At 47.1% G+C, this 24326-nt stretch overlaps 1 protein-coding gene across 5 annotated transcripts in view; it reads left to right on the plus strand.

Annotated features, from left to right (window-relative positions):
• Positions 1–24326, plus strand: part of LOC143285977 (protein fantom-like) — an 84794-nt gene that overhangs the window by 30380 nt on the left and 30088 nt on the right. For all 5 annotated transcript variants that reach the window (XM_076593439.1, XM_076593438.1, XM_076593441.1 and 2 more), the window contains 12 exons: positions 1072–1211; positions 3901–4007; positions 6233–6350; positions 7502–7620; positions 8612–8713; positions 9742–9813; positions 11005–11082; positions 15309–15424; positions 16823–16892; positions 18209–18338; positions 23474–23568; positions 24066–24225. In XM_076593439.1, the coding sequence (XP_076449554.1) occupies positions 1072–1211; positions 3901–4007; positions 6233–6350; positions 7502–7620; positions 8612–8713; positions 9742–9813; positions 11005–11082; positions 15309–15424; positions 16823–16892; positions 18209–18338; positions 23474–23568; positions 24066–24225 (1307 nt within the window). The remainder of the gene's footprint in view (positions 1–1071; positions 1212–3900; positions 4008–6232; positions 6351–7501; positions 7621–8611; positions 8714–9741; positions 9814–11004; positions 11083–15308; positions 15425–16822; positions 16893–18208; positions 18339–23473; positions 23569–24065; positions 24226–24326) is intronic.

Consider the following 24326-nt stretch of genomic DNA (forward strand, 5'->3'; position numbering starts at 1 on the left):
TTCTACCCACAGCAGGGTGTGCTGTGGGCCTAGGTGGAAGTATGGTGCCGTATACTGTACCATGTCAAACTGATGCAAACCAGGCCTATGGAAGTCTGGAACCACACGGTTGAGGGTCACCCAGTTAATGGATGTGTTTGGGGGAGTTTTACTCAAATTTCCTGACCAACAATACTGCAGTTGTCTGTATTGTGTTGTATTGTCTCACTTTTTATCACAACTGATTTCTCTGTGTGGACTCCTCTCCCCATGGAGAGTGCATCGCGATAGTGTTGCGCCACCTGTCTTTTTCTTCAATTTTTTTTATCTGCCTGTTCTTCCTCTGATACTCCACTTCTCAGGATACCTCACGTCAGAAGTAAAACCTATGGACACAGATCAATTTTTTTTCAATCGCCAAAGATGTGGAACAAGCTCCCTGATAACCTCCGTCATTCTGATTCCCTCGCATCTTCTAAATCTCGTCTCAAAACTCACCTTTTCCCTCAGCAATAAGTTCAATTGTGGCAGGTCCACTTCCTTTGCATTAGCTGTGATTGACTGTGTGTATACATATGTATGTGTACATAACTACATGCATGTGTATGAATGTGCATTGTGTGTGTGTATGTTTATGTAAGTTTGTGCCTGCCTATGTGTGCGTATGTGTTAGGGTAGCTGTTAGATACATATGTATATTAAAACGTATGTATGCATTGTGTGTGTGTGTGTGTAGTCACATTTTGGTGTGTGTATGTAACATTGACGTAATGTTTTATGTTTATAAAGCACCTAGAGCAGATTTCTGGATAGTGTGCAATATAAGTATCCGTTATTATTATTATTACTATTATTATTATTGTATTCATTTTCCTATCAAAGTAGATTTTTCTTCAGAACTTTGTCAGGCAAAACCCCTTTGCTGCCATGGGTTCTTTAACATGCGCTAGGTGCACCATCCTGTGCCAGGTTGTTCTTTTGCCTCCCGGTGTTCAGTGAAGGGATGTTTGGGTGATGTGACCCTGATTTCTTCACGTGACGTGCCCAGTCCATTTCCAGCAGGTTCCGATGACGCTGTGACGATGTTTTCAGTGCCTTTGACCTGGAGCGTGAACGAGAGTGGCGGCAGCGGGAGAACAAACTGAAGGTTCAGATCGCACAGCTGGAGGCTACGCTGAAGTCTGACCTGGGGGAGAAAGGCAGCATCATCGATAAATACGCCAATGAGAGAGGTAAGCATCATCGATAAATACGCCAATGAGAGAGGTAAGCATCATGGATAAATACGCCAATGAGAGAGGTAAGCATCATTGATAAATACGCCAACAAGAGAGGTAAGCATCATGGATAAATACGCCAATGAGAGAGGTAAGCATCATGGATAAATACGCCAATGAGAGAGGTAAGCATCATGGATAAATACGCCAATGAGAGAGGTAAGCATCATGGATAAATACGCCAATGAGAGAGGTAAGCATCATGGATAAATACACCAATGAGAGAGGTAAGCATCATGGATAAATACGCCAACGAGAGAGGTAAGCATCATGGATAAATACGCCAATGAGAGAGGTAAGCATCATGGATAAATACGCCAATGAGAGAGGTAAGCATCATTGATAAATACGCCAATGAGAGAGGTAAGCATCATGGATAAATACGCCAACGAGAGAGGTAAGCATAATGGGTAAATATGCCAACGAGAGAGGTAAGCGTCATTGATAGATATGCCAATGAGAGAGGCAAGCGTCATTGATAGATATGCCAATGAGAGAGGCAAGCATCATTGATAGATACGCCAACAAGAGAGGTAACATCATTGATAGATACGCCAACAAGAGAGGTAACATCATTGATAGATACGCCAACAAGAGAGGTAACATCATTGATAGATACGCCAACAAGAGAGGTAACATCATTGATAGATACGCCAAAAAGAGGTAACATCATTGATGTTTTGGGTGTCATTTGTGATTTGGTGTTCGTTCAGAACAGTGGTGTAGATTGAGATTGTCAAGTCAAAACACTGCAGTCACTACAGTGTCTGTGTGGAATTTTCATATAAGCCTTGTTAGGTATGATAGTGCATGTTTATTGTGATGAAAAATATTGTCAAGTATTGCATGTCAGGTGTCTGGTAGCGGAAATTTAGTTTCAGACACAGACAGCGTGGTAAAATGGGGGGGAGTCCTCAGCAGCTTTTGTCGTGTTAGTTCAGTCTCATTTCCTTGCCTTCTTCAGCCAGAATGTTTAGCTGTTCTTCCAATGCCCCGAGAAAGAAGTGGTACCTCGACTCGGTGCAGTCACTCAAATCATGTGGACAGACAAAGGCAACAGCTGATGTGGCAAGTCCATGTGTGGTTTTTAGCAAGAAAACAAACAAACAAAAATAATGTCTCAGGACTTAGACAGTGATGAATGTCGTGTGCCTGTGGATTCCGATGACGGCAATGACCCCTCTTGGCTCTTTCCAAAGGAGGATAATTGTATGTCGCCCGTGGCTGGCCGGGTACTTAGATTTGTGGCTGGCCATGTACAGTGTTATTCAGCACCATAGGTTGAGTGGAAGGCAGGGATATAAATTGTGCCCTGTCTGCAGACGGCGGTAGTTTTCCACAGGATGTCTGACCCTGTCAGTCCTGGAGTTGTCCTCAGGCTTTACATCTTCTTCTTCGTCTTCTTCTGCATTCACTCGTATGCACATGAGTGGGCTTTTACATGTATGACCGTTTTTACCCCGCCATGTAGGCAGCCATACTCCGTTTTCGGGGGTGTGCATGCTGGGTATGTTGTTTCCATAACCCACCGAACGCTGACATGGATTACAGGATCTTTAACATGCGTATTTGATCTTCTGCTTGCATATACACACGAAGGGGGTTCAGGCACTAGCAGGTCTGCACCTATGTTGACCTGGGAGATCGTAAAAATCTCCTCCCTTTACCCACCAGGTGCGTGATTCGAACCCGGGACCCTCAGATTGACAGTCCAACGCTTTAACCACTCGGCTATTGCGCCCGTCAGGCTTTACATCCTCTCTTCCTGTCTTTCTCTTCTCCCTCAGCTCTGTCAAGAGACAGTGGGGTGTGCCGCAAAGGAGCTGTTCACCACATTCCTCCAGGTCTGTGGGTGGTGTGTCAAAGCCTGGTTCTCTGTGAATGGTGTTCCTGTCCATTCTGCCGTGCTGTCAGTCCATCGGTTTTTCTTTTCTTGGAATAAACACAGTACACCCATTGGCGGACTATCAATTGCTTTCTGATGTTGCTGCAAAGTAATTATAATGATGATGATGATGTACATTTTATAGCACCCTTTCTCTCTAAGAGCTCAGGGTGCTTTACATAAAAGAAAAAGTTACAAATGGCATGAACCACCCATGACCACTCTCTCTCAGTGCAATGTGTGCCTTCAGATGACAGTGTAGTGTAGCAATGTGTGTGCCTTCAGATGACAGTATAGCAATGGGTGTGCCTTCAGATGACAGTGTAGCAATGGGTGCAGCAATGTGTGTGCCTTCAGATGACAGTGTAGCAATGTGTGTGCCTTCAGATGACAGTGTGGCAATGGGTGTGCCTTCAGATGTGAGTGTAGCAGTGGGTGTGCCTTCAGATGACAGTGTAGCAATGGGTGTGCCTTCAGATGACAGTGTGGCAATGGGTGTGCCTTCAGATGACAGTGTAGCAATGGGTGCAGCAATGTGTGTGCCTTCAGATGACAGTGTAGCAATGTGTGTGCCTTCAAACGACAGTGTAGCAATGGGTGTGCCTTCAGACGACAGTGTGGCAATGGGTGTGCCTTCAGATGACAGTGTAGCAATGGGTGTGCCTTCAGATGACAGTGTAGCAATGGGTGTGCCTTCAGATGACAGTGTAGCAATGGGTGTGCCTTCAGATGACAGTGTAGCAATGGGTGTGCCTTCAGATGCCAATGAGAAGCTGCAGCAGGAGTACAGGGAGCTTCAGATCCAGCACTTCCAGATGAAGGAGGAGTACGACGACCTGAAGGAGAAGCTGCAGTTCTTCACCAAGGTCAGGCCGGGGCTGGGGGCACAGGGTCAGGCTGGGGGCACAGGGTCAGGCCGGGGCTGGGGGCACAGGGTCAGGCCGGGGGCACAGGGCCAGGCCGGGGGTGGGGGGCCAGGCCGGGGCTGGGGGCACAGGGTCAGGCCGGGGGTGGGGGCACAGGGTCAGGCCGGGGGTGGGGGCACAGGGTCAGGCTGGGGCTAGGGGCACAGGGTCAGGGTCAGGCCGGGGGTGGGGGCACAGGGTCAGGCCGGGGGTGGGGGCACAGGGTCAGGCCGGGGGTGGGGGCACAGGGTCAGGCCGGGGCTAGGGGCACAGGGTCAGGCCGGGGGTGGGGGGCCAGGCCGGGGCTAGGGGCACAGGGCCAGGCCGGGGGTGGGGGGGCCAGGCCGGGGCTAGGGGCACAGGGTCAGGCCGGGGGTGGGGGGCCAGGCCGGGGCTGGGCTGTTGCTGTCTTTTCTTTTTTCTTTTGTCTTTCTCTCTCTCTTTCCTTTTCTTCTTTGTGTACCCTCCCTTTTTTTCTTTCTTCCTGTCTTTCTTTCTTCCATTCTTTTCCTTCTGTGATCTCTGTCTTTCTCTGTTTCGTTGTTCTGTTGTTGCTTAGTGTTCGAGAAGAATAAAGAGGTGTGGTCTTGGTGATGATGATTATGATGATGATTTTTTTTTTTTTTTTTTTTTTTTTTTTTTTGGTTGCCCTGTCATCTGCCCCGTTTCAGTGGCATTACTCCCACACCGCTCATTTCAATTCCCCCAAACACGGCCACACCCGGGTTCGTCCATCACAGTCCCAGCATCGGCAGTCCACAGGGAACCATCAATGTTAGATCACCAGGAGGCCACACACCAGAGGAGACCCTGTTGTCACTCCGGTGGTGTTCAGTGGTGCCTGTTCTGATTTAACTTACTAAGGACACCACCAACTAAGCCCTCTTCTGACGACAATAATGGCTTAGTCGCGGAGCCAGACTGAGTGAGCGTCCATCCCAGCATGGAGACTGCCACCATGTCCCTCCAACAACAGCCCCCCATGAATCTGCTGACACTGAAGACCTTGACCAGACTCACCCCAAGCACGGAAGTGGAGTGGTGTTGAAACTGAAGTCACTATGACAGCAGGGCATGAAAGGCCACAGACTTTGGGGCTGTTTTTTGTTTATATTGGTAATGATGGAGGAGGAGGAGGAGGAGGATGTTGCTATAGAGGTCCACTTTGGTTTTGGACTACGTGACAAGGCTGTACTCTGTGCTTCCTTTCATAATGATATCCCGGTGTCAACCAGGCCCGAGAGATACAGACACTTGCAGTGTTGGTCAGGTAATTAGAGCAACACACCTAAAGACGCATCCGTGAAGTGGATGATACTCAAATGTGTGGTCCCAGTCTCCCCATTTAAGCCAATAGCACACTCAACTCTGGGTAGGAGCCGGCCGCAGGCCAAAAAACCTAACTGTGCTGGGATTCGAACCCACGTCCTCCCAGCCGTCAGTCCGCGACGCTAACCACTTCACCATGGCAGCTGGTTGATGATGATTATGATGCAGTGGTAATGATGATGTCTTGGAATTTGTCATGATTGTGGTGGTTGAAATTTTGATGTTGTTGCTACTGCTGCTGATGGTGATATGATTGATTGATTGACTGGTGATGATGATGATTTGTTGAGTGAAGTATTGATACTGCTGTTGCTACTGATGATGATGATGATGATGATTTGTTGAGTGAAGTATTGATTTGCTGTTGCTACTGACGATGATGATGATGATGATTTGTTGAGTGAAGTATTGATACTGCTGTTGCTACTGATGATGATGATGATGTCAACAGTAACGCTGACAATGATGATGATAACCATAACAACAGTAATGTTGAGAATAATGATGCCAATAGTTACGCTGTCGATGATGATGATAATGGAGACAACAGTAACACTGATGACGATGATGATGATGACAATGCCAACAATAATGTTGACAATGATGATGCCAACAGTAATGATGATGATGACCATGATGACAACAGTAACAATGATGATGACAGTTGACCATGATGGTGACAGCCATAATGATGACAGTGATAATGTTGATGATGACAGCAGTAATTATGACAGTGATGATGAGAATGCCAGCAGTATTGACCAAGACAGTGCCAACAGTTTGGACGATGACAGTGACGATGTTGACAGCAGAAACGACAACAGGGACGATGATGATGATGATGATGGGGTGTGCAGGAGAGTGCGGTGGACATGACGGAGCTAGAGGACGCCCTGGTGTTGGTCAAGCAGAAGAAGCAGAAGGCACAGGCACCGCCGGACTTCATACAACGGGTGGACGCTGAGCTGGACAGAGGTCAGTCACTGCACGCTATCTGCTTCTTCTTCTTCGTCTCTTACTTAGTATTATGCATGAGTAATATGGAATATGTTGTATTAATGTAGTGGGTGTGAATGTATGAGTGTTTGTGCGTTTATGAATATGTACTTATTTGCTTGTTATTTCCCTTATTTTTCGTTTTGCTTTTTCTTTTCGTCGTTTGCTAAAATAAGCTGAATAATCCCCCTTGGCACTAGAGCTGTAAAACGCTATTTACCAATAAAAAATTTGTCATTGTCATTGTTATCTCTTCTCTGGCCTGCCCTCTCTCTCTCTCTCTCTCTCTCTCTCTCTCTCTCTCTCTCTCTCTCTCTCTCTTCTCACTCTCTGAACATTTGATGCCTTTTATAAGCAGACAGACTGAATGACTGCCATTCTCCTGCATTGTTTGCTTGTTTTTACACCACAAATTATTTTCACATACTGGAGATGATGATTGAATATTGTTTTCTACTCCTCTTCTGTCAGTCATTTTCGGGGTGGGGGTGGGGGGGGGATATGCCTTTCCCCACCAGATATTGTTGTTGTTCTTGTTGTTGTTTTTCTTCTCATTATCACCATTCTTCCCTGTCTGCAGTCAACATTTAAGGAAAAGAAGTGTCTTTTTCCCACCACAGAGACTCCAAACAGCAGGCATTATTATTATTATGATTAGTAGTAGTATTATTTATTATTATTATTAGTTATTATCATTAAGGCCTTCAGCATCAGCCACGACACATGGGAGCTGAATGCAATGGACAGACCAAAGTGGCGTTCAGCTGTCCACAAAGGTGCCAAATCCTGTGAGGCCAACAGAATCGCTGCAGCAGAGCAACGCAGACAGGCCAGGAAAAGCAGGGCCAGCAAGTCCCCGACAGCTGCCACCATCCCCTGTCCACACTGCATCAGAACCTTCCGGGCGCGGATTGGCCTGACCAGTCATCTGCGCACCCTCAGAGCCCAACCCACCCACCCCCAGGATGACTAGATGGTCCTCGTCGATCCCGACGGACGAACCACACACTGTTATCATTATCATCATTATTACTAGTAGTAGTAGTAGTATCATGATAATGACTCATTTGCAGTCATCATTTTTCATTGTGAAAAAGAAGAAAGATGACTGTCTTTCTGCCCCGGCTCAGACTCGAAGAAGCAGATGCTGGAACTGCAGGCAGAGTACGCCGAGACGGTTCATGAGCTGGAGAAGACCCGAAACATGCTGGTGGTGCAGCACAAGATCAACAAGGACTACCAGAAAGAGGTGTGTCTGTGTGTGTGTGTGTGTGTCTGTGTGTGTGTGTGTCTGTGTGTGTGTGTGTCTGTGTTTGTGTGTGTGTGTGTGTGTGTGTGTGTGTGTCCTTGTCTGTGTGTGTGTGTCAACATGTTGATGGTGCAACACAAGATCAAGGACTACCAGAAAGAGGTGTGTATGAGTGTGTGTGTGTTTGTGTGTGTGTGTCTGTGTGTTTGTGTGTGTCTGTGTGTGTGTGTGTCTGTGTTTGTGTGTGTGTGTGTGTTTGTGTCCTTGTCTGTGTGTCTGTGTCAACATGTTGATTTCGCAACACAAGATCAACAAGGACTACCAGAAAGAGGTGTGTGTGTGTGTGTGTGTGTGTGTGTATATGTATGTGTATAATGTGTGTGTATGTGTTTGTGTAATGTGTTTATGTTTGTGTATGCAATGTCTGTATGTGTGTGTGTAGTGTGTGTGTGTGTGTATGTATGTGTCTGTAATGTGTGTGTTTATTTGTGTATATGATATATGTGTGTGTGTGTGTATGTAATGTGTGTGTGTGTGTATATATATATATAATGTGTATGTGTGTGTATATAATGTGTGTGTGTGTGCGTGTTTGTGTAATGTGTGTTGTGTGTGTGTATTTAATGAGTGTGTGTGTGTATTTAATGCATGTGTGTGTGTATTTAATGTGTGTGTGTGTGTATTTAATGTGTGTGTGTGTGTGTATTTAATGTGTGTGTGTGTGTGTGTATTTAATGTGTGTGTGTGTGTATTTAATGTGTGTGTGTGTGTGTGTATTTAATGTGTGTGTGTGTGTATTTGATGTGTGTGTGTGTATTTGATGTGTGTGTGTGTATTTAATGTGTGTGTGTGTGTGTATTTAATGTGTGTGTGTGTGTGTATTTAATGTGTGTGTGTGTGTATTTAATGTGTGTGTGTGTGTGTGTATTTAATGTGTGTGTGTGTGTGTGTATTTGATGTGTGTGTGTGTGTATTTGATGTGTGTGTACAGACGGAGCTGGCCAACCAGCAGCTACAGGACACCAAGAAGGAGTATGAGCTGAAGCTGGATGAGTATGCCCGCCTCCTGGACATCCGTGCCGCCAGGATCAAGGTACTGACCCCCCCCACGCCCCCCACAGCCCTGCCTCACCCCTCTCACACCTCTTTGACCTGTTAATCCCCCCCCCCTTCTCTCCGTGCCACCAGGATCAAGGTACTTCCTCACCCCTCTCTCTCTCACCTCTTTGACCTGTTAATCCCCCACCCCCTTCTCTCCGTGCCACCAGGATCAAGGTACTGCCTCACCCCTCTCTCTCACACCTCTTTGACCTGTTAATCCCCCACCCCCTTCTCTCCGTGCCACCAGGATCAAGGTACTGCCTCACCCCTCTCTCTCACCTCTTTGATCTGTTAACCCCCCCCCCCTCCCTTCTCTCCGTGCTACCAGGATCAAGATACTGCCTCACCCCTCTCTCTCACCTCTTTGATCTGTTAATCCCACCACCCCCTTCTCTCCGTGCCACCAGGATCAAGGTACTGCCTCACCCCTCTCTCACACCTCTTTGACCTGTTAATCCCCCCCCTTCTCTCTGTGCCACCAGGATCAAGGTACTGCCTCACCCCTCTCTCTCACCTCTTTGACCTGTTAATCCCACCCCCCTTCTCTCCGTGCCACCAGGATCAAGGTACTGCCTCACCCCTCTCTCTCACCTCTTTGACCTGTTAATCCCCCCCCCTTCTCTCTGTGCCACCAGGATCAAGGTACTGCCTCACCCCTCTCTCTCACCTCTTTGACCTGTTAATCCCCCCCCCTTCTCTCTGTGCCACCAGGATCAAGGTACTGCCTCACCCCTCTCTCTCACCTCTTTGACCTGTTAATCCCCCCCCCTTCTCTCCGTGCCACCAGGATCAAGGTACTGACCCCCCCCCCCCCCACACACACACACACACACACCACAGCCCTGCCTCACTCCCCTCTTTCCACGCAGCACAAAGCTCGCTACCTCTCTGACCTTTTCCCTTCTCTCCACAGCAAAGCTCAGTACGTCTCCGACCTTTTAATCTCATTATATGTATGTAATGTATAACGCATGATGTGATGGTGTGTGTATTACATATATAACGTAACTGGTGTGACAGAAACTGGAAGCCCAGTTGAGGGACGTGGCGTACGGCACTCGGCAGTATCGCGTTTCTCCTCCTGACGAAGACGTGAGTGTTGTGCTCTTGTCTCGTACGTCTGTCATTGTCATGTCGTTTAGAAGTCACATGTCAGTGCAGCATAATGTTATGTGTGTGTATGTGTGTGTGTGTGTGTGTGTGAGCATTTTTTGTGCTGTGCGTGATTTGTTGGTGCTTGTGATGAGTCAACAGTGTGTGGCTGTGTGTGATTAGTCAATGTGATGTGTGATTGTGTATGGTGAGTTGTGGCAGTGTGTAGTTATATATGGTGAGTTGTGGCAGTGTGTAGTTATATATGGTGAGTTGTGGCAGTGTGTAGTTATATGTGGTGAGTTGTGGCAGTGTGTAGTTACATATGGTGAGTTGTGGCAGTGTGTAGTTATATATGGTGAGTTGTGGCAGTGTGTAGTTATATATAGTTATATGTGGTGAGTTGTGGCAGTGTGTAGTTATGTGTTGAGTTGTGGCAGTGTATAGTTATATGTGTTGAGTTGAAGCAATGTGTAGTTATATATGGTGAGTTGTGGCAGTGTGTAGTTATATGTGGTGAGTTGTGGCAGTGTGTAGTTATGTGTTGAGTTGAAGCAATGTGTAGTTATATATGGTGAGTTGTGGCAGTGTGTAGTTATATGTGGTGAGGGCAGTGTGTAATATGTGGTGAGTTGTGGCACTGTGTAGTTATATGTGGTGAGTTGAAGCAATGTGTAGTTATATATGGTGAGTTGTGGCAGTGTGTAGTTATATGTGGTGAGTTATGGGAGTGTGTAGTTATGTGTGGTGAGTTGTGGTAGTGTGTAGTTACATGTGGTGAGTTTTGGCAGTGTGTAGACTTTACATGTGGTGATTTTGTTTAAGTGTGTAGTTATATATGATGATTTGTTAAGTGTGTAGTTATATGTGATGATTTGTTAAAGTGTGTATTGTATGTTTTGAGTCGTTCCATTGTGCAGTTATATATGGTGTGTGATATGACAGTGACGTGTGACATGTGTGATGTGACATGTGTGATGTGACATGTGACATGATGTGTGATGTGACAGACAAGATGACATGTGACATGACAGTGATCTATGACACGAAGAGTGCTATCACAGTGACATGTGACATGGTACATAACAGTGAGGAGGTGTGACATGACATGATGATGGTGTGACATGACGGTGGTGTGACATGACGGTGGTGTGACATGACGACATGTAAGACACTGAATGGTGGTGACAGGTGGAGTCCAGTGTGGACCTGGAGGAGACCCTGCAACTGGAGAGAGGACAGAACCTGTTTGAGATCCACATCACCAAGGTCACCACACACCACCACACCCCTCTGTCTCTGTCTCTCTCTGTCTCTCTCTCTCTCTCCCTCTGTCCCTCTCTCTCTATCCCTCTCTCCCTCTCTATCCCTCTCTCTCTCACCCTCTCTCACTATCCCTCTCTCTCTCACCCTCTCTCACTATCCCTCTCTCTCTCACCCTCTCTCACTATCCCTCTCTCTCTTACCCTCTCTCACTATCCCTCTCTCTCTCACCCTCTCTCACTATCCCTCTCTCTCTCACCCTCTCTCTCTCTCCCTCTCTCACTATCCCTCTCTCTCTCACCCTCTCTCACTATCCCTCTCTCTCACCCTCTCTCTCTATCCCTCTCTCTCACCCTCTCTCACTATCCCTCTCTCTCTCACCCTCTCTCACTATCCCTCTCTCTCTCACCCTCTCTCTCTCACCCTCTCTCACTATCCCTCTCTCTCACCCTCTCTCTCTCACCCTCTCTCTCTCACCCTCTCTCACTATCCCTCTCTCCCTCTCACCCTCTCTCACCCTCTCACTATCCCCTCTCTCTCACCCCTCTCTCACCCTCTCACTATCCCTCTCCTCACCCTCTCTCACTATCCCTCTCTCACTATCCCTCTCTCACTTCCCTCTCTCTCACCCTCTCTCACTATCCCTCTCTCTCACCCTCTCACCCTCTCTCACTATCCTCTCTCTCACCTCTCTCACCCTCTCTCACCCTCTCTCACTATCCCCCTCTCTCTCTCACCCTCTCTCGCCCTCTCTCACTATTTCTCTCTCTCTCACCCTCTCTCTCTATCCCATCTCTCTCACCCTCTCTCACTATCCCTCTCTCCCTCTCACCCTCTCTCACCCTCTCACTATCCCTCTCTCTCTCACCCTCTCTCACCCTCTCTCACTATCCCTCTCTCTCACCCTCCTCACAGTGAGTCCAGTGTGACCTGGAACCCTTCACTGATGAGAGGACCAAACCTTTTGATCCACTATCACCAGTCACCACACACCACTCACACCTCCTCATGTCCTCTTCTACCTCTCTAGTCTCCTCTCTCACTCTCTACTACCCTCTCATCCCTCTCTCTCACCTCTTCACTTCCCTCTCTCTCTATCCCTCTCTCTTACCCTCTCTCACTATCCCTCTCTCTCTCACCCTCTCTCACTATCCCTCTCTCCTCACCCTCTCTCACTATCCCTCTCTCTCTTACCCCTCTCTCACTATCCTCTCTCTCTTCTCACCCTCTTCACTATCCCTCTTCTCTACTCTCACCTTCTCACTATCCTCTCTCTCTCCCTCTCTCATTCTCTATCCCTCTCTCTCCCCTCTCACCCTCTCTCCTCACACCTTCCCTCCCTCTCTCACCCTCTCTCTCTATCCCTCTCTCTCTCACCCTCTCTCACTATCCTCCCCTCTCTCTCACCCTCTCTCCTATCCCTCTCTCTCTCACCCTCTCTCTCTCATCCTCTTTTCTCCTCTCACCTATCCCTCTCTCCTCACCCTCCTCTCTCCACCCTCTTCTCTCTCACCACTCTCTCACTATCCCTCTCTCACCCTCTCACCCTCTCTCTCCTCTCTCTCTCACCCTCTCTCACTATCCCTCTCTCACCTCTCTTCTCACCCTCTCCTCTCCTCTCTCCTCCCTCTCTCTCTCACCCTCTCTCCTATCCCCTCTCCTCTCACCCTCTCCTATCCTCTCTCTCACCTCTCCACCCTCTCTCCACCTCTCTATCTCTCTCACACCCTCTCTCTCACCCTCTTCTCCTCTCACCCTCTCTCTCTCACCTCTCTCCTGCTCTCTACCCTCTCTCCCTATCCCCTCTCTCTCTCACCCTCTCCCTTGTCATCAGAATGGTCACTGAACACTCTCTTTATCTCAGCAATCTCTTCTCACACCTTCTATCGCACTCTTTTCTCTTTGCCAAAATCTGGCATCTTCATCTGAAAGCATCAAGTACCTATACTTCCTGCTTCTTTCTCATCTCCCTACCCTAGTCATATCTCATCTGTGAATGTATATCTAACAGTCACTACATCCAGAGAAGTGGAACAGGGTAATCCTATGCATACATTTCGCAACGGTCCAGTTTAATCTGCTTCAACTCTTTCCAATTTGCTGGAATCAAACTAGGTCAGTCGTTCCGGATGAGATGAAAACCAGGTCCTTGTGTGCAGCACGCATTGGCACTGAAAATAAACCACCATATGATTTTGTCTCTGGCGAAATTACGTAAAATTAATACGATCCACATAGATAACAAATAATGTATCATTTTTGACCATCAAGTGGGGAAAAAGAAAGAACGCTCGTTGATTTCGGTCACCTTTGAAGACGCTGATGGAAATATCGGACAGGAGCCCATTCTGCACCTGGAGTCTTAAGTTTGAGATCCAGTCCACACCTTTGATTGGATCCAGTGATGTTAGATACCAGTCCAGAGTCAGTGAGTGTTGAGATCATCCACACTGTATGTTGGGATTCAGGTGAGTGTTAGATCATCACACTGTTGTTAGGGATCAGGTGAGTGTTGAGATCATGTCCACACCTGATGGGTCCAGTGAGTGTTGAGTCGTCACACTTTGGTGATCAGGTGAGTGTTGGATCGTCAACTGTGTGGATCCGGTGGTTGAATCCAGTCAACTGTTGGATCAGGATGTTAGATCATCCACATGTTGGGATCCGTGAGTGTTGATCGTCCCTGTTTTGGGGATCCAGGAATGGTGTTAAGCAGAATCCGTTGCTATTCATTTTTAGGGATCAGTGAGATTGAATCCCAGTCACCACCCTGTGTTGGGATCAGGGATTGAGTCAGTCCACCCTTTGATCCAGGTAGTGTGAATCCAGTCCACACTGTTGGTCCAGGGAGTGTAACAGTGTCCAACACACTGTTGGTCCAGTAGTTGATCCAGTCCCACCCTTCTGTGTCACACGGTGTCTCTCCATGCCATCGACCTCTTCAGGGCTAATCCATCTGCTGTGTCAGTGTTTATCCTGTCTTCTTCGACCTGTGTGTTTATGCTGTGTTCTCTTACCAAGCAAAGCCCCAATCACCTACCCACCAGCAGTTCACATCCGGCCTGTGATGATTTTTTTTGTTTTTCATCATCCCTCATTCTCTGTACCGACAATGCAAGTGCGTTGCCATGTTGCCCCCGTTGTGAAGCCCAACCGCGCAGCATAATCCTGAGTGAACCCCATGTGACGCTAACATGGCCATATCTCTCCATTTCCTGGTTTGACAACACCCATATCACTTATGCCACCTGCACACTTCAGAACTTTCAGAACAGTGCTCAGTGTCTGCAGGACATTACCTCAGGTACAGAAACCGGTGCAATGCATACATACTCGCAGCTGTGTTGTTGCTACTTCGTGTGTGGGGGCTCCTGTCTCAGTGGATCCTCTCTCGTGAGCCTTTTGTGTGACTGAGTCGTGTGTGTTGTAATTCCTATCCAACTATAGACTCTTCCACTTATCTCACCTCTTCATGGTTCTTTTTTCTCTTGTTTACTCTGTTACGATTTTGTTTTCTTTTCATCTCTTTCACACAAGCGAAGCATGCATCTGCAGTACCTGTCCACCTGAGCATCGGAGTCCTAATCTTGAATTACTGTTTCAGCCAATGTACGACTCTTCACGTCCCATACATTTCAGTGGATGACTCTTCCCCATCTACTCAGAAGTGGTCTCTTGCTTCCGTGGGTCGAGTATTTTCCTAGTGTGTAATTCCCACTGCATTTTGAGAGTCTGTTTGTTTTTTCTTGTAACTCTGTTTTACCTTGTTCAGTCATAGACACAAACTTTGTTTTACCTTGTTCATATAAGACCCATACTTTTGCCTCACCTTTGTTCAGTAAGACGCAATAACTTTGTTTTACTGTTTACAGTATAAAGACTACAATACTGTTTTACTTGTTTCGGTATAAAGGGACACATGCTTTGATACAGCGCCTCTGCATCCAGGTGTAATGTTCAGCATTGTAAATCCATCACTTCTAACTGCAGTGTTTACTCCAAGTTGAACATTGCAAACATTTACGAAGCCAAACAACATTGTGACAACAACCACAGTCCAGGCAGCACCACGGAGATGAAAATTACAACTCACGGCAATGAGAGTGTTGTCCTCTGGCGAAATTACGTACACAAATATTAATATGCATCCCCACCCATAGATACAAATGATATTATGAGTTGTTGCCCACAAAGTGGGGGGAAAAAAGAAAGAACGCTGGCGGTGATTGCAGGTCAGCCTGTCTGAAGACGCTGTGCGACACATCGGGGACGAGGAGCCCTCCCTCTTCTGCACCTGGGAGTTCTTTGAGTTTGAGATCCAGTCCACACCTGTTGTTCGGGGATCCAGGTGAGTGTTGAGATCCAGTCCACACCTGTTGTTGGGGGATCCAGGTGAGTGTTGAGATCCAGTCCAGATCCAGGTGAGTGTTGAGATCCAGTCCACACCTGTTGTTGAGGGATCCAGGTGAGTGTTGAGATCCAGCCCACACCTGTTGTTGGGGGATCCAGGTGAGTGTTGAGATCCAGTCCACACCTGTTGTTTGGGGATCCAGGTGAGTGTTGAGATCCAGTCCACACCTGTTGTTGGGGGATCCAGGTGAGTGTTGAGATCCGGTCCACACCTGTTTGGGGATCCAGGTGAGCATTGAGATCCAGTCCACACCTGTTGGGATCCAGGTGAGTGTTGAGATCCAGTCCACACCTGTTGTGATCCAGGTGAGTGTTGAGATCCAGTCCACACCTGTTGTTCGGGGATCCAGGTGAGTGTTGAGATCCAGTCCACACCTGTTGTGATCCAGGTGAGTGTTGAGATCCAGTCCACACCTGTTGTGATCCAGGTGAGTGTTGAGATCCAGTCCACACCTGTTGTGATCCAGGTGAGTGTTGAGATCTGTTGTGATCCAGGTGAGTGTTGAGATCTGTTGTGATCCAGGTGAGTGTTGAGATCCAGTCCACACCTGTTGTGTGTGGGTCCAGGTGAGTTCTCCATGTGCCATCAGGGAACCTGTCTTCAGGGCAGAACCATCTGCAGTGTGTGTGTGTGTGTGTGTGTGATCTTTACCAAGGCAAAGACCCCAATAATCCTTATCCCAGTCAGCATGGTGTCACATCCCAGGCCTGTGGATGATTTTTTTTGTTTTTCATTCATCCCCTGAATTCTTCTGTGACCTGGCACAAAATGACGTAGGTGCGTGTGGCACAGTGTGTGCCCCGCGTTGTGAAGTGCCCCAAACCGTCAGGCAGCATAATCCTGAAAGTGGAGACCCCCCCACCATGGTGACTGCTAGACATGGCCACATCCTCTCCATTTCCTGGTTTGACAAGCACCATGTCAGCTTGATGCCACCTGCACACTGTGCAGAAACTTTCAGGAAGACAGTGCGTTCAAAATGTCGTGCAGGACATGTACACAAGGTACAGAATCCAGCAGCAATGCATACATACTCGCAGCACATTGTGTATGTCTGTATGTCCGTGTGTGGGGGTGTGTCTGTCTGTGTCAGCGTGTGTGTGTTTGTGAGCGCATGTTTGTGTGACTGAGTGTGTGTGTGTGTGTGTAATTATATCCAAACTCATAGACTTTAACTTATTCAGCTTCAGTGGGTCGTTTTTTCATTTGTTTTTTTGTTAGATTTTTTGTTTTTTCATTTTCTTTTCACACAAGCGAAGCAGCGCATTTCTGTACGTACCTATATCCAGACAACGAAGCAGTCTGGGAGTCCTAAGTCTTGAATTATTGTTTCAGACCAATGTACGACTTCACGTCCCAGTACATTGTCAAGGTGGATGATTTCTTCCTCCATTACCTGCAGAAGGTGGGTTCCTTGGCTTCTGTGGGTAGGAGTATTTTCCTAGTGTGTAGATTTTTGCACTGGCATTTTGGAGAGGTTGTGTTTGTTTTTTTTGTTTTTTTTTTTTGTAATTTTGTTTTACTTTGTTTCTGTATAAAGACACAATAACTTTGTTTTACTTTGTTTCGATATAAAGACACAATAACTTTGTTTTACTTTGTTTCTGTATAAAGACACAATAACTTTGTTTTACTTTGTTTCGATATAAAGACACAATAACTTTGTTTTACTTTGTTTCGGTATAAAGACACATGCTTTGACACAGCAGCCCTTGGATCCAGGGTGTAAACGTTTCAGCATTGTAGATATCAGTCACTTCTAACTGCAGTGGGTTTATTCAAGTGTACACATTCACACACACATTAACAGAGGCACAAACACACATTTGCACACACTCACGCACGCACGCACAGGATTTAGATGAAGATATTTGATCAAGTTAAGCACGTAAAAGAACCCTCAGCAACGAAGGTTTGTCTGGCAAAATTCAGTAGAAAAATCCTCTTTGATAGGAAAACGAATACACTTTCCAGCAGATAAAAAGGGTTGGGCTTACACTGTAGCAACCTGCTCTCCCCGGGAAGAGCAGCCCAAATTTCACACAGAGAAATGTATTGTGACAAAAGTGTTATATAACACAACACAGTACAATACAACACACAATACAGTACAATACAATACAGTACAACACAATGCAACACAATACAATACAATATTTTACAGCAATACAATGCAACACATTTGAATGCAATACAATGCAATGCAGTGCAATACAACACAACACAACACATAACAATAGAACACAACACAATACAACACAATACAACACGATACAATACAGTACAACACAATACAATACAGTACAATACAATATTGTACAGCAACACAACACAATAGAACACAACACAATACAACACAATACAACACAATACAATACAGTACAATACAATATTGTACAGCAACACAACACAATAGAACACAACACAATACAATGCAATACAATGCAATGCAGTACAACACAATACAATACAATACAATATTGTACAGCAATACAACACAATAGAACACAACACAATACAATACAATATTGTACAGCAATACAACACAATAGAACACAACACAATACAATACAATACAATACAATACAATACAATATTGTACAGCAATACAACACAACAGAACACAACACAATACAATGCAATACAATACAACACAACACAACACAACACAACACAACACAACACACCACAATACAATGTACGACGGTATCCCCCCCACAGCAAACATGCACACTGGAGCTTCACCAGACGTTTGGACAGGAGTTCCACACAGTGGCCGCATGTCAGCTGGTGTTCAGAGATCTCTTTGACAAACCCTCGGGTCGTATTCACGGTGTGGCCGCTCTCACAGGTCGGTCTGTGTGTGTGTGTGTGTGGGGGGGGGGGGGGGGGGTCTGTGGGTTTTGTGTGAGTGTATGTTTTGTGTGTGTGTGTGTGTGTGTGTGAGAGATTGTTTTTGTTGTTGTTTTGTGTGTGTGTGTATGTGTGTGTGTGCGAGAGTGTTTTACCTGTATCACACCTGTGGTGTTAATGTGACCAGGTGTGGGTGATGGCGAGACAGGGGTGTGTGTTACCTGTATTATACCTGTGGTGTTAATGTGACCAGGTGTGGGTGATGGTGAGACAGGGGTGTGTTACCTGTATTATACCTGTGGTGTTAATGTGACCAGGTGTGGGTGATGGCGAGACAGGGGTGTGTGTTACCTGTATTATACCTGTGGTGTTAATGTGACCAGGTGTGGGTGATGGTGAGACAGGGGTGTGTTACCTGTATTATACCTGTGGTGTTAATGTGACCAGGTGTGGGTGATGGAGAGACAGGGGTGTGTGTTACCTGTATTATACCTGTGGTGTTAATGTGACCAGGTGTGGGTGATGGCGAGACAGGGGTGTGTGTTACCTGTATTATACCTGTGGTGTTAATGTGACCAGGTGTGGGTGATGGTGAGACAGGGGTGTGTTACCTGTATTATACCTGTGGTGTTAATGTGACCAGGTGTGGGTGATGGTGAGACAGGGGTGTGTGTTACCTGTATTATACCTGTGGTGTTAATGTGACCAGGTGTGGGTGATGGTGAGACAGGGGTGTGTGTTACCTGTATTATACCTGTGGTGTTAATGTGACCAGGTGTGGGTGATGGCGAGACAGGGGTGTGTTACCTGTATTATACCTGTGGTGTTAATGTGACCAGGTGTGGGTGATGGTGAGACAGGTGTGTGTTACCTGTATTATACCTGTGGTGTTAATGTGAACAGGTGTGGGTGATGGTGAGACAGGGGTGTGTGTTACCTGTATTATACCTGTGGTGTTAATGTGACCAGGTGTGGGTGATGGTGAGACAGGGGTGTGTGTTACCTGTATTATACCTGTGGTGTTAATGTGACCAGGTGTGGGTGATGGTGAGACAGGGGTGTGTTACCTGTATTATACCTGTGGTGTTAATGTGACCAGGTGTGGGTGATGGTGAGACAGGGGTGTGTTACCTGTATTATACCTGTGGTGTTAATGTGACCAGGTGTGGGTGATGGCGAGACAGGTGTGTGTTACCTGTATTATACCTGTGGTGTTAATGTGACCAGGTGTGGGTGATGGTGAGACAGGGGTGTGTGTTACCTGTATTATACCTGTGGTGTTAATGTGACCAGGTGTGGGTGATGGCGAGACAGGGGTGTGTTACCTGTATTATACCTGTGGTGTTAATGTGACCAGGTGTGGGTGATGGTGAGACAGGTGTGTGTTACCTGTATTATACCTGTGGTGTTAATGTGACCAGGTGTGGGGTGATGGCGAGACAGGGGTGTGTTACCTGTATTATACCTGTGGTGTTAATGTGACCAGGTGTGGGTGATGGTGAGACAGGGGTGTGTGTTACCTGTATTATACCTGTGGTGTTAATGTGACCAGGTGTGGGTGATGGTGAGACAGGGGTGTGTGTTACCTGTATTATACCTGTGGTGTTAATGTGATCAGGTGTGGGTGATGGTGAGACAGGGGTGTGTTACCTGTATTATACCTGTGGTGTTAATGTGACCAGGTGTGGGTGATGGTGAGACAGGGTGTGTGTTACCTGTATTATACCTGTGGTGTTAATGTGACCAGGTGTGGGTGATGGTGAGACAGGTGTGTGTTACCTGTATTATACCTGTGGTGTTAATGTGACCAGGTGTGGGTGATGGTGAGACAGGGGTGTGTGTTACCTGTATTATACCTGTGGTGTTAATGTGACCAGGTGTGGGTGATGGCGAGACAGGGGTGTGTTACCTGTATTATACCTGTGGTGTTAATGTGACCAGGTGTGGGTGATGGTGAGACAGGTGTGTGTTACCTGTATTATACCTGTGGTGTTAATGTGACCAGGTGTGGGTGATGGCGAGACAGGGGTGTGTTACCTGTATTATACCTGTGGTGTTAATGTGACCAGGTGTGGGTGATGGTGAGACAGGGGTGTGTGTTACCTGTATTATACCTGTGGTGTTAATGTGACCAGGTGTGGGTGATGGTGAGACAGGGGTGTGTGTTACCTGTATTATACCTGTGGTGTTAATGTGATCAGGTGTGGGTGATGGTGAGACAGGGGTGTGTTACCTGTATTATACCTGTGGTGTTAATGTGACCAGGTGTGGGTGATGGTGAGACAGGGGTGTGTGTTACCTGTATTATACCTGTGGTGTTAATGTGACCAGGTGTGGGTGATGGTGAGACAGGGTTTGTGTTACCTGTATTATACCTGTGGTGTTAATGTGACCAGGTGTGGAGTGATGGTGAGACAGGTTTGTGTTACCTGTATTATACCTGTGGTGTTAATGTGACCAGGTGTGAGTGATGGTGAGACAGGTGTGTGTTACCTGTATTATACCTGTGGTGTTAATGTGACCAGGTGTGGGTGATGGTGAGACAGGTGTGTGTTACCTGTATTATACCTGTGGTGTTAATGTGACCAGGTGTGGGTGATGGTGAGGCAGGGGTGTGTTACCTGTATTATACCTGTGGTGTTAATGTGACCAGGTGTGGGTGATGGCGAGACAGGTGTGTGTGTTACCTGTATTATACCTGTGGTGTTAATGTGACCAGGTGTGGGTGATGGTGAGGCAGGGGTGTGTTACCTGTATTATACCTGTGGTGTTAATGTGACCAGGTGTGGGTGATGGTGAGACAGGGGTGTGTTACCTGTATTATACCTGTGGTGTTAATGTGACCAGGTGTGGGTGATGGTGAGACAGGGGTGTGTTACCTGTATTATACCTGTGGTGTTAATGTGACCAGGTGTGGGTGATGGCGAGACAGGTGTGTGTGTTACCTGTATTATACCTGTGGTGTTAATGTGACCAGGTGTGGGTGATGGCGAGACAGGTGTGTGTTACCTGTATTATACCTGTGGTGTTAATGTGACCAGGTGTGGGTGATGGTGAGACAGGGTGTGTGTTACCTGTATTATACCTGTGGTGTTAATGTGACCAGGTGTGGGTGATGGTGAGACAGGGGTGTGTGTTACCTGTATTATACCTGTGGTGTTAATGTGACCAGGTGTGGGTGATGGTGAGACAGGGGTGTGTGTTACCTGTATTATACCTGTGGTGTTAATGTGACCAGGTGTGGGTGATGGTGAGACAGGTGTGTGTTACCTGTATTATACCTGTGGTGTTAATGTGACCAGGTGTGGGTGATGGTGAGACAGGGGTGTGTGTTACCTGTATTATACCTGTGGTGTTAATGTGACCAGGTGTGGGTGATGGTGAGACAGGGGTGTGTGTTACCTGTATTATACCTGTGGTGTTAATGTGACCAGGTGTGGGTGATGGTGAGACAGGTGTGTGTTACCTGTATTATACCTGTGGTGTTAATGTGACCAGGTGTGGGTGATGGTGAGACAGGGGTGTGTGTTACCTGTATTATACCTGTGGTGTTAATGTGACCAGGTGTGGGTGATGGTGAGACAGGGGTGTGTGTTACCTGTATTATACCTGTGGTGTTAATGTGACCAGGTGTGAGTGATGGTGAGACAGGGGTGTGTTACCTGTATTACCTGTATTATACCTGTGGTGTTAATGTGACCAGGTGTGGGTGATGGTGAGACAGGGGTGTGTTACCTGTATTATACCTGTGGTGTTAATGTGACCAGGTGTGGGTGATGGTGAGACAGGGGTGTGTGTTACCTGTATTATACCTGTGGTGTTAATGTGACCAGGTGTGGGTGATGGAGAGACAGGTGTGTGTTACCTGTATTATACCTGTGGTGTTAATGTGACCAGGTGTGGGTGATGGTGAGACAGGGTGTGTGTTACCTGTATTATACCTGTGGTGTTAATGTGACCAGGTGTGGGTGATGGTGAGACAGGGGTGTGTGTTACCTGTATTATACCTGTGGTGTTAATGTGACCAGGTGTGGGTGATGGTGAGACAGGGGTGTGTTACCTGTATTATACCTGTGGTGTTAATGTGACCAGGTGTGGGTGATGGTGAGACAGGGGTGTGTGTTACCTGTATTATACCTGTGGTGTTAATGTGACCAGGTGTGGGTGATGGTGAGACAGGTGTGTGTTACCTGTATTATACCTGTGGTGTTAATGTGACCAGGTGTGGGTGATGGTGAGACAGGGGTGTGTGTTACCTGTATTATACCTGTGGTGTTAATGTGACCAGGTGTGGGTGATGGCGAGACAGGGGTGTGTGTTACCTGTATTATACCTGTGGTGTTAATGTGACCAGGTGTGGGTGATGGTGAGACAGGGGTGTGTTACCTGTATTATACCTGTGGTGTTAATGTGACCAGGTGTGGGTGATGGTGAGACAGGGGTGTGTGTTACCTGTATTATACCTGTGGTGTTAATGTGACCAGGTGTGGGTGATGGTGAGACAGGGGTGTGTGTTACCTGTATTATACCTGTGGTGTTAATGTGACCAGGTGTGGGTGATGGTGAGACAGGGTGTGTGTTACCTGTATTATACCTGTGGTGTTAATGTGACCAGGTGTGGGTGATGGTGAGACAGGGGTGTGTTACCTGTATTATACCTGTGGTGTTAATGTGACCAGGTGTGGGTGATGGTGAGACAGGTGTGTGTTACCTGTATTATACCTGTGGTGTTAATGTGACCAGGTGTGGGTGATGGTGAGACAGGTGTGTGTTACCTGTATTATACCTGTGGTGTTAATGTGACCAGGTGTGGGTGATGGTGAGACAGGGGTGTGTGTTACCTGTATTATACCTGTGGTGTTAATGTGACCAGGTGTGGGTGATGGCGAGACAGGGGTGTGTTACCTGTATTATACCTGTGGTGTTAATGTGACCAGGTGTGGGTGATGGTGAGACAGGGGTGTGTGTTACCTGTATTATACCTGTGGTGTTAATGTGACCAGGTGTGGGTGATGGTGAGACAGGGGTGTGTGTTACCTGTATTATACCTGTGGTGTTAATGTGACCAGGTGTGGGTGATGGCGAGACAGGGGTGTGTTACCTGTATTATACCTGTGGTGTTAATGTGACCAGGTGTGGGTGATGGCGAGACAGGGGTGGGCTATGGCACTGTGGAGTACTGGATCAGACTGCGTGTTCCCATGGACCAGGCTCTGAGGCTGTACAAGGTGTGTGTGTGTGTGTCTGTGTGTGTGTCTGTGTGTGTGTCTGTGTGCGTGTCTGTGCGCCAGTGTGTGTGAGAATGTGCACATACATTTGTTTATATATCTATATGTTCATGTGCTCTTGCTTGGATACATGTATGTGTGTTGTGTGTGCATGTGTGTGCAAGCGTGAGTGTGTGTGTTTGTGTGCGTGTGTGTGTGTGTGAGTATGTGTGTGTGCGTGTGTTGACTGTGCTATGTGTGACCCCAGGAACACATAAAGGTGCACACACACACACACACACACACACACACACACACACACACACACACACACACACACACACACACACACACACACACACAGTGTCTGACTTCTTCTCAGTTCGTGGACTGCAACTCCCACGTTCACTCATATAAACATGAATGGGCTTTAACGTGTTTGACTATTTTTACCCCACCATGTAGGCAGCCATACTCCGTTTTGGGGGCAGTGAGTGATGATGTGTGTGTGTCCCCAGGAGCGCACCAAGGCGCTGGGCTACCTGTCAGCCAACGAACGCCAGATGAAGGAGAACCTTCAGGCTCTGGATGAAGAGGCCGCACGCCGACCCATGGACAACGTGAATGAACTCCACATCAAGATTATTAAGTGCTCCAAGCTCAAGTCACGCAGGCCTGGTGAGCTGGTGGTGTGTGTGTGCGTTGTGTGTGATGTGTGTGTGTGTGTGTGTGCTGTGTGTGTGTGCTGTGTGTGTGTTATGTGTGTGTGTGTGTGTGTG

Source organism: Babylonia areolata, chromosome 9 (genome assembly GCF_041734735.1).
Source record: "Babylonia areolata isolate BAREFJ2019XMU chromosome 9, ASM4173473v1, whole genome shotgun sequence".
Classification (NCBI taxonomy): domain Eukaryota; kingdom Metazoa; phylum Mollusca; class Gastropoda; order Neogastropoda; family Buccinidae; genus Babylonia; species Babylonia areolata.